A 10,713-nucleotide genomic window follows, 5' to 3' on the forward strand; every position below is an offset into this window, starting at 1 on the left:
GATATATTCATTATCTATATTATACTCAGTAATAAGATATTCACTTGAGATAAACAAGATTTTAACTTGATTGATACATTTCCTATCTTTCTCTATTTAATACCTACCAGTACAAGTGTCACCATGTATACAACATGTATTGTTCCTGCCATTTCATAAGTTGCACAGACGCTAGATACTACATGGAAGCATTTTTTATTGACGCTATAATTTTTCTGGGACCAGAACCATTGCCTGTTTGTGGGTAATAAGTACATGATAATCTTCAGACAAAGCATGATTGACACAGATTGATTACTACAATAGTTTGGTCTATTTAAACCCCTGTGTCAACTAGTGCAGCGCCCATATGTGGCTCTTTGACCTTTAATGACTTATCTAGAGTGACCTCAGCTTTGTTTGTGTCCCCCGATTTCTGGAATTCTGACCCAGTTTCTCTATTCATAGGTTCAGCCCTTTGGCTGGTTATTCAGACATGATATTTCCATTTTTCTCTCTAGCGTTAAGCCCTATAAGGTCCGGTAATATAACTGCCTATGTTTCCTTCTCTTTTCATTGGTAGGGACTGGCCTATTCTCTTCTTAGGGAACCAGCAGTTATTACAATGACACACATACAATTACCATCAAACTAGTTCCTTTTATTGCACATCATGAAATGGTATCTAAAATTGTAAGAATATTATTTCTCAAGCTATCTGTATGTCGGGGCTGATGAGATAATTACCGTAAGCCGGGTGAACTCTATCATTGCTTTTAGGTGTGCTCTCAGATAAGGGACTTTCCAGGGGTTCACTCTTATATACCTATCCACAAATCATCTTTAATTTACCTTGTCCCTGAATTTGCGTAATACCGAGCATATTGTTCTATACTAAGAGATTCTTAACATTTTAAGTTGGTAAACAGCCCCTATGCCCTACAATGGCCTTATTTATTATAAACTCACTAACCTGTTACTGTTAGATTGGTTACACAAACTATTTATTAAACTCCCCTTGGTGAAACAATTCTTCCAAATCTGGGGACAATATGTATCCACAATAAACATCACTACCCGAAGGAAGACCGAAACTACAATATCTATCTATATCATGTTCCAAAGTCGTAGAAGGTCAATACCGAACTACTCTACCCACATCTAAACTGGGACTCACTCATCGTACAAACTCCATTCTTTACATTATTTGCCAAACAAAAAAGACAGACAACAAGAACATAATTTTTAACATGTTTTTAGGGAATTAGTTCTGTGTTATTTCACATATATCTCTCTCCTTGTATTCAGACCGCATTTCCTGGCTGACATAAATAGATCTAATTTTTATTGTTCCTTAAAGAATACAGGAATATAATGAAAACAAACTCCTAGAGTTTTGGTTAAAGATAATAGATGAAAGTTTATACTGCCATCTGTGTTTTCACCATGGCCGTCCGTTGATTACATTCTCAATAAGAAATGTTCTTTATGATAAAAAAAACTCTTAGCCTTTTAAGTTGAGTTCCTGAAATTTCCTTATAGACAAGGTCCGTGCTCAGCTGAAGATTGACCAGATTCCAGTGGGTTCCACCAGTTGGAAAACTGTGTCTAATCCATCCTGGAATGAGACGTTTAAACTGGAGTTAAATAAGGTACGAATGTCATTAAACTCAAATATTTTCACCCTAGAAACCGACATTTTCCATAAATATTACATTAATTATGTTACACATAGGAAAGTAAAGAAAAAAATAGCAAAAATAATTAAAAAATAAATAAAAAAGCTTTGTCTTGGCGATAGGTTTAAGCTATGTAGATGCCTGTATTATTTTTATTTTATATCAGTATGAATATTACATTAGTATGAATTAACACCCATTGGTGGCCCCAGGTAGAATTTCTAACAATTTATTAATCTGCAAATCCTGTTGAGGTTTCTAACCAGTCTAAGTAGATCTCTGCTTTCTAAACCTTTTAGGACATTAATGTGTCTTGAGCCAGTACCCTTTGAAGTTATTAAACACTGGATTTATTTATCTCTCTCTAGAAATTCTTATAGGATTTTTTTATAAAATCAGTGATATATTACATATTTTAGTTATTTGTTAGAAAACGTCTGCCATCTGGACTTTTGGTTAAAGGGATTTTGTCAAACATTACCTAACAGCGTTGTTTAATTGCCTATTTTCCCCAATACATGAGCTTGTCATGTGGATGAAAAATGTATAGGTGCGGACTGAGTCTCAAAAAACACAAAAATATACTTTATTAAATATACTATATAAAAGGGTTTGTAGAAGAAAACATTTCTTTCCTTTTTTGTTTAAATAACTATTGCTCACTTAATGTGTACATAGTCTTGGGAGCTGGAACTATCTCTATATTGGCACGATCGGAGATCACTGTGTGCCACACAGACTCTGAAGTTGGAAAAATTCCTGGTGAACCGAAAACAGGAACTGTGCCTACAGCTGGAGCCACAGGGCACCCTTTTCATCGAGGTGAGAACCAATCTCTGGACATCATCAATTCATAGTTTATTTTAATCTATTTTAATTTATTAATACAGAAAACAAAAAGAGGATTCATTTACACAACCTCACAAATGAAAGCTCGTGAAAAATCTTTATTTTTTTCTCTAAGTGTCTAAACATAAGAGCGCTATAAAGGCTAAATAACAAATTGTGCAGAAGTGTAAAATCTAGGCAGAATCGGTGATTTGGAAGGATTCCCTAAGGCAGTTATAGGCACAGCTTTTCACAATTCACAATATTCAGCGCTTAGTAAAGAATCCCTTCTATATATACGTCCTATTACCTACATGACCGCTTGTAGTGTCTTTAGAAAGGTTCTCTTTATGAGATAAAGGACACGGTATCAACTGATTTACTGTTTATCTAAATGACGAGTTTTGCTCATTGTGAATAGCTGTAGAAGAGCAGATTTGAAGCTGTTTATTTTCCATTTCTGAGTCTGTTTATATGTTGGTTTGGCACAATGAGGATATTATCATTTACTTCCTGCAGTTAAAGGGACTCTATTCAGCTCATTGAAGTGCTCTGGGTGCAATGTCCCAGGTCCCTTAACGCTTGCAATGGTAATTATTGCAGTTTCTGACAAACTGCAATGATTGTCTTGGAGGCTTAACCCTCCCTCTAGGCTGTCTGCCAGACAGCCACTAGAGGGACTTCTGGGTTGTTAGGCAACTTTGGGGGCTCCTAATTGACACTGGACGTCCTCACGCTATGCATCACCCAAAACCCCATAGGAAGCTTTGTACAATGCTTTCCTATGGGGGAAGACATCAGCGCTTAAAACTACTAGGTGACAGAAGGGGTTTTTAACAACTTTGTTTTCCTGGCACTATAGTTTTCCTTTAACGCTTTGTTTATTTTGGAATAGGTGACATATTCCAGTCCTTTTATCCAGAAAAGGCCACAACTTCAGACAATTAGAAAATTCTTCTCGAAAAAACAAAGTAAGTGTATGTTTAACATGTGTCGCATTAAATAGCAAACTGCCCAGGGGCCTTTAAAGGCATCTATCAGGGAGATTATATTATTATTTGGTTACTGACAAGAGGTGAACCCTTGTACCCCAGTACTAGCCCCCCTGTGTGATAGAAAACTTGTCAAGCAGTGTGAATGCGCTCAGTAACCAGTGTGGGATTTCACATTTCATTTTCTTACAGGTAGATAGACTGATACATGTTCATCCACTATACCAACCATAGCGCAGGATGTACATCTTATACCATATGCAGTATACACAGATTACATTACTTATCCCTACCTGAAGCTCATTATTTTCACTGGATGCCAGTTCCATTAAACACTAAAGACATTGCCATTAGTAGATATTATTATATAGAAACTCACAATGAATACGTTCAAACAAAACTCTAGGCTTGGAGATTGTATTCCTCGTTTCTTTTTCTGCTTTTACTTTAGAGTTTTCAGATTACGATGAAGGTAATCAATCCAATATTGATCTCTGTGTATCATACACAATACTCATTTTATGTTCTCTGTTACTTTTATAGAAGTGACCATCCAACCAGCTCCAGAAGAGGAAGCAGCTAATGACATTTTTCCATTGTCAGAATTGCACATTGAGTGCTTGGATACATCGCTGCCGGCTGTCGATAATGATACGGAAGAGACCATCCAATCCGCGTTAGAGGAGGATAAAATATCTGAGAATCTTTCATTGCTAGTAGCGGACATTGAAAGTGTGGAGCCAACGCCACTAGCTGTCCATATTGATACGGAAGAGACCATCCAATCCGCGTTAGAGGAGGATATAATATCTGACAGTCTCTCATTGTTAGTAGCAGATAATGAGAGCGTGGAGCCAACGCCACTAGCTGTCCATATTGATACGGAAGAGACCATCCAATCCGCGTTAGAGGAGGATATAATATCTGCCACTCTTTCATTGCTAGTAGCAGATAATGAGAGCGTGGAGCCATCACCACCAACTGTCGTTACCGACACAGAGGAAACCACCCAACCATCGCCAGCAGAGGATGCACAAATTGAGATCACTACTGTCACAGAAGAGACCATTGAACCAGCTCCAGAGGATTTAGCTATTGACCCTGTTCCTTTGCCAGAAGCGGATGTCAAAAACCTAGAGCGAACATCATCAGCTGGGTATTCACATCTTTCTCATCAATATCAATGCCGTTAGCTTGTACTGTGTGTTATAGGAGCATTTTGTTTTTGGCATTTGTTTTTTCCCAAGGCAAAAGACTGTATGAGTGATTTTAAATATACATATTTTTAAATATGTTCTTTTATTTTCAGAATTCATCAAGGAGCTTGGCTGAGCCTTCAGGATTTTGATTGTCTCTCTGTGTTGGGCAGAGGAAAATATGGAAAGGTGGGTTTTGGGGTGAATGCCAATTCTAGTTAGATATAAAATATATCTAAACAAATGCTATCTAACAACAATTCCAAATTTTAAATTTCAGGTTCTGCTTGCAGAGTACAAGCCTACAAAGACCACAGTCGCCCTAAAAGCCCTGAAGAAAAAACGCTTAGTTGCTCATGACCAGATTCATAGGTCAGTAAATGAAGAGTAATTAAAACTCTAGTTGGTTTAATATCTATTTTAGGATAGTAGTCCTGTTTGCTAGTTTTTGTTTCTGATTGAAGTGTTCCTTTCAAGAAAGTGATTAAATTGGCTATTTCTTTCTATTTCTAAGGCTTATATATGAGAAGAACACCTTTCAGACCATAAGCAGCACACAACACCCTTTCCTGGTTAATCTGCTCGCAAGTTTCCAGACTGAAGACCATGTCTGCTTTGTGATGGAGTATGCCGCTGGTGGTGACCTACTGAACAATATTAACAACAACATAGAGTTATTTGACGAACGAACAGCTGTGTAAGTGTATATATTTTGGGGATCATGATCACATATCTAGAACTCCAAACCAAATTTTGTCAGCTGGAGAGTTAAGGTGGACTCGAAATTGGATGAAGCCTAGACCGATTATGATAGAAGCTGACTATTAGAACCTCAGATACAATGCAGGAACTATGTCTGAGCATAGAGTGACAGAGGATGATGGAATCAAATTGTTCAATGGTACAAAAACGTAATTTCCTTTCCTGAAATAAAACAAACGTATTGTCTTTTCTGCAGGTTTTATGCGGCATGTTGTGTGCTCGGCTTGGAATTTTTACATAAAAATAATATTGCTCACAGGTAAGTGTACAGGGAAAACTAAAGATGGACATACAGTTATATTGTCCCCAGAAATGTTATCTGTGTTTTTTACTATGATTATAATATTGTCAGTGTTTTGATTGATTAGTTATATTATTATATTAACTATTGTGTCTTATATTAGTTAAGTCCATAAATCTAATCTTAAAAAAGTCTAAAGATGAAAACATTGTAATCCAAGTGCCTCTAGTGATATTGAATAATGAATAAAACTATTTTCTACATTTTAATCCAGAGATCTGAAAATGGGTAACATCGTGATAGACAAGGACGGATACGCCAAAATTGCAGACTTCGGTCTTAGCAAGCACGGTAAAAATAGTTTTATTTTTAACTAAAGGCATTTGTCCTAAAGTTACATAATTTAGCTTTACCTACAGACAAATAACATCCAACTGCAGACCGAATTAAACGTATGAATGAAACACAAATAAATCAAGTAAAATATTAATATAATTAGAAACGAGGCGCCATTGTACGAATTCAGATCCAGTTGGAAGTCCAAGCAACGCTGGAAGTCAGATTAGATGCTGGAAGATGATACAGATTTGTTGAAATGTAAAAATATGTAGAAAATTAGCAGATTCAATGCACCTCCTTGCAGCAGCATTCTAACACCACCTAGAAAAAAATTATAGAAAAACTAGTCAAAGTATTGTTATTTAAACATTTTCAGCCTCAGTATTTCTTTGTACCACCGGGTTATCTCCTAAGGAGCCTCTTAGATTTATAGCCTTAACCAACTGTATGAGGTAATTTCTAGCCTTAACCAACTGTATGAGGTAATTCCTAGCCTAAACTAACTGTATGAGATCATTTCTAGCCTAAACTAACTGTATGAGATCATTTCTAGCCTTAGCCAACTGCATGAGATAATTCCTAGCCTTAACCAACTGTATGAGGTAATTCCTAGCCTAAACTAACTGTATGAGATAATTCCTAGCCTTAACCAACTGTATGAGATCATTTCTAGCCTTAGCCAACTGCATGAGATAATTCCTAGCCTTAACCAACTGTATGAGGTAATTCCTAGCCTTAACCAACTGTATGAGATCATTTCTAGCCTTAGCCAACTGTAGGAAATAATTCCTAGCCTTAGCCAACTGCATGAGATAATTCCTAGCCTTAACCTACTGTATGAGATAATTCCTAGCCTTAATCAACTGTATGAAATAATCCCTAGCCTAAACTAACTGTATGAGATAATTCCTAGCCTTAACCAACTGTATGAGGTAATTCCTAGCCTTAACCAACTGTATGAGGTAATTCCTAGCCTAAACTAACTGTATGAGATCATTTCTAGCCTTAGCCATCTGCATGAGATAATTCCTAGCCTTAACCTACTGTATGAGATAATTCCTAGCCTTAATCAACTGTATGAAATAATCCCTAGCCTAAACTAACTGTATGAGATAATTCCTAGCCTTAACCAACTGTATGAGGTAATTCCTAGCCTTAACCAACTGTATGAGGTAATTCCTAGCCTAAACTAACTGTATGAGATCATTTCTAGCCTTAGCCAACTGTAGGAAATAATTCCTAGCCTTAACCAACTGTATGAGGTAATTCCTAGCCTTAACCAACTGCATGAGATCATTTCTAGCCTTAGCCAACTGTCGGAAATAATTCCTAGCCTTAGCCAACTGCATGAGATAATTCCTAGCCTTAACCTACTGTATGAGATAATTCCTAGCCTTAATCAACTGTATGAAATAATCCCTAGCCTAAACTAACTGTATGAGATAATTCCTAGCCTTAACCAACTGTATGAGGTAATTCCTAGCCTTAACCAACTGTATGAGATAATTCCTAACCTAAACTAACTGTATGAGATCATTTCTAGCCTTAGCCAACTGTAGGAAATAATTCCGAGCCTTAGCCAACTGCATGAGATAATTCCTAGCCTTAACCAACGTATGATATAATTGCTAGCCTTAACCTACTGTATGAGATAATTCCTAGCCTTAACCAACTGTATGAGATAATTCCTAGCCTAAACTAACTGTATGAGATAATTTGTAACCGATGTACATGTATCTTTTCTCTTTTTCTGAGGGATGGGATACAAAGATCGAACCAACACGTGTTGTGGGACAGTGGAATGCTTGGCACCGGAAGTGCTTCTGGGAGAGCAATACACAAGATCTATTGATTGGTGGAGTCTCGGCGTAATTATTTATATAATGCTGGTTCTTCAGGTAAAAATAACTTATTTCTACCAATTGGCATTCCTCTTTTGGAAACCGAAATCCTTTGATGTCATACAGTCCGTTGATGATCATGATAATATTTCAAACTATAGACTGGTGTGAGGCTTACTTGGCAAACCTAAGCACCATAACCACAACAGCTCATTGTAGTGCTTATGTATATATCATAACCCAATACCTCCCTCTCCACTTTATCTAAACTTATTTTATCCTCAATTTCTTTATATTATATTTATTGGGTCTTGTTTGGCAACCATTTACATTAGAGACATTTCCCACTGTAGCGCCCATGCCAACCCTGCAGGGCGGTCGCTCTCTTTGTCACAGTTGGGACGACGTTTTTATATTGTCTGCCCTATCTGTGTTGTGGGACATTTATACAGAGCATATTATGGGCTCTCAAGAGTGTGAGTTCTATAAACCCTATTGTCACCTTTGGTTACACTCTGCACCATATTGTGCTTTCATTTCTTTTTACATATAGTGTTTTATTGTTTAATAAGTTTGCATAAGTTGTTGTCTCATTGCAGTTTTTATTATTGAGTGGTTGTGATTTATATATATTACAATGTCTAGCACAATAATACATAATTTGTTACAAGAACCAACTCTTGTTGACTGAGCTCTAGGTATGAAAATTCACTTTTTCTAACTGTATTTTTCTATTAGAATCCCTTCTCTGGTGATGATCATCGACAGATATTGTATAATATAGTCTATTCTGAGCCCGACTATCCGGAGTACTTGTCCGATGAAGCGCTATCAATATTAACAAGTGTAAGTTGAGAATGCATTCTTAGTGCTTTCTATTCGTGACATAACTAGCAAGCTGAGGTCAGAAATTTCCAGTCACTATTGATGACAAGCTGCCCTGGGATGAAGGAAGTCTGAGAGCCATTTTCTCAGTTGTTAAGTCTGGTAGGAGACAAGCTATGGTGACTTTATAGTTTTTCAGAGCTCCAGGACTAAAGTACCTGCATGGAGCTCTGTTTTTTAGCAGTATAAGTTAAACGTATATTTGGTAATTGAAATAAATAGCAAGCGGTGAGCATGACTCATGCCATCGACCGGGGAACCAGAACACGATGACATGGTGACATAGTGTCCACCGTTTATTGAGCTCTGTATTAACGTACACAGCCCGAGCTGATGAAGGTGGATTTTACAGAACCTGCAAGAAAAATCCTGGAATTCTCATGTTTATCGGTTCACCGATTTCCATTTATTTTTATTTTCTTATACAGTTTTTGAATAAAAATCCCAAAGCCCGTCTTGGAGCCAGAAGGAATGGAGCCCGTGATGTGAAGAAACATCCTTTCTTTGAAGTAAGTCCATGTTGTATAAAGTCCAGCCATGGATGTCCATTTCTTGTCTGATTTAGCTTAAAGTGATACATTCTAACAGTCAAACAGACATTGGGTTTTATTGTTGGGACTTTTACATAAATACTCAGTATCCCATGAGTTCCTGGGTTTATGTGCATGATTTAGGGAATCATAATGAAATTATACCCAGCTAGAATCATCCAACCACCACCCACTTGTTTGCAGCACCCTGTATGTCAATAAACACTTCGAATGTGACAATTTCCACTTTAATCCTTTGCGATATATAACATATCAGCCGTTCCCTGAGCAGGACAAGTAATAAGCCAGAGTTAAATAACAAATATCTGATGCAAATAGAATTCCCATATTTAACGCTCGATTCACTAGTCTTTAGGGAATGACATTTTTACAAATTCGTGATTTAATAGTAGTTTAAGAATATTTATCAAATATTGGAGTTGGAAGCCGTGGCTGAAGTTTAAAGATGGTGAGGTGCTGTCTTAGGGTTTATACCCAGAAAATGGACATTTACAAAACATATATGCCAAGATATTGACATAATTAGTTGATCAGCATCTCCAGCCAATAATAAGGGGATACGGGGTGGGGGGATTGGAAACTGCAGATTTAATAATGACAAGTAAAACATGTTATTTCAAACACACTCCAACAGTTCCTACCACGTCAATAGATGACAGATAAAATGTGTTGTTTTTTCTAACACACACCATTAGTGCTCACCACAATAGATTTGAATTTTTTGTAGTTTTTTGGGGCCTGTTTTACTTGTCCCTATGGACTACTTGTCTTCCTCATTTACCTTCAAACCTTATTTTTCACAGGAAATCGACTGGATTGCGTTACTGCACAAGAATGTAAGACCCCCAATTGTACCATGCATTGCCGGACCGGAGGACGTCAGCAATTTCGACATTGATTTTACATCACAGGACCCCTGTCTAACGCCACCAGATGAGTTACTGTCAAAGGAAGAACAAGATCCATTCCAAGACTTTGACTGGGTGGCCGAATGGATGTGAATGTAGAGACAGACACCAGTGTGGACAGTGGTGGATCCAGCCTCTCTACCCTCCTTCCCCCCATACAAACACTGCCCCCCATACACACACTACACACACTGCCCCACAAACACTGCCCCCCATACACACACTACCCCACAAACACTGCCCCCATACACACACTGCCCCCCATACATACACTGCACATACTGCCCCACAAACACTGCCCCCATACACACACTGCCCCACAAACACTGCCCCCATACACACACTACACACACTGCCCCACAAACACTGCCCCATACACACACTACACACACTGTCCCACAAACACTGCCCCCATACACACTCCCCACAAACACTGCCCCCATACACACTGCCCCACAAACACTGCCCCCCATACACACACTACACACACTGCCCCCATACACACTCCCCAC

General features: G+C 37.9%; 1 protein-coding gene across 1 annotated transcript; it reads left to right on the forward strand.

The window, feature by feature from the left end:
- The first annotated feature begins 475 nt into the window (after positions 1 to 475).
- On the forward strand, positions 476 to 10,349 carry LOC134610518 (serine/threonine-protein kinase N2-like). Its single transcript, XM_063453485.1, has 15 exons — positions 476 to 521; positions 1,522 to 1,631; positions 2,337 to 2,480; positions 3,382 to 3,457; positions 3,930 to 3,950; positions 4,019 to 4,634; positions 4,788 to 4,863; positions 4,955 to 5,046; positions 5,189 to 5,371; positions 5,633 to 5,695; positions 5,952 to 6,028; positions 7,772 to 7,914; positions 8,596 to 8,703; positions 9,171 to 9,251; positions 10,097 to 10,349. Exons 1-15 carry the CDS (start codon positions 476 to 478, stop codon positions 10,292 to 10,294), a joined length of 2,034 nt encoding a protein of 677 aa, XP_063309555.1. The 3' UTR covers positions 10,295 to 10,349.
- The last annotated feature ends 364 nt before the right edge of the window (positions 10,350 to 10,713 follow it).

The sequence above is a fragment of the Pelobates fuscus genome, chromosome 5 (genome assembly GCF_036172605.1).
Source record: "Pelobates fuscus isolate aPelFus1 chromosome 5, aPelFus1.pri, whole genome shotgun sequence".
In the NCBI taxonomy this organism is placed as follows: Eukaryota; Metazoa; Chordata; class Amphibia; order Anura; family Pelobatidae; genus Pelobates; species Pelobates fuscus.

Bases quoted from the DNA above. Each gene is read 5' to 3' on its own strand.
- LOC134610518 (XM_063453485.1), top strand. From the start codon at position 476: ATGATATTTCCATTTTTCTCTCTAGCGTTAAGCCCTATAAGGTCCG. The intron at 6,029-7,771 runs GTAAAAATAGTT...TCTTTTTCTGAG, and splicing joins CTTCGGTCTTAGCAAGCACG to GGATGGGATACAAAGATCGA. The intron at 9,252-10,096 runs GTAAGTCCATGT...TATTTTTCACAG, and splicing joins AGAAACATCCTTTCTTTGAA to GAAATCGACTGGATTGCGTT.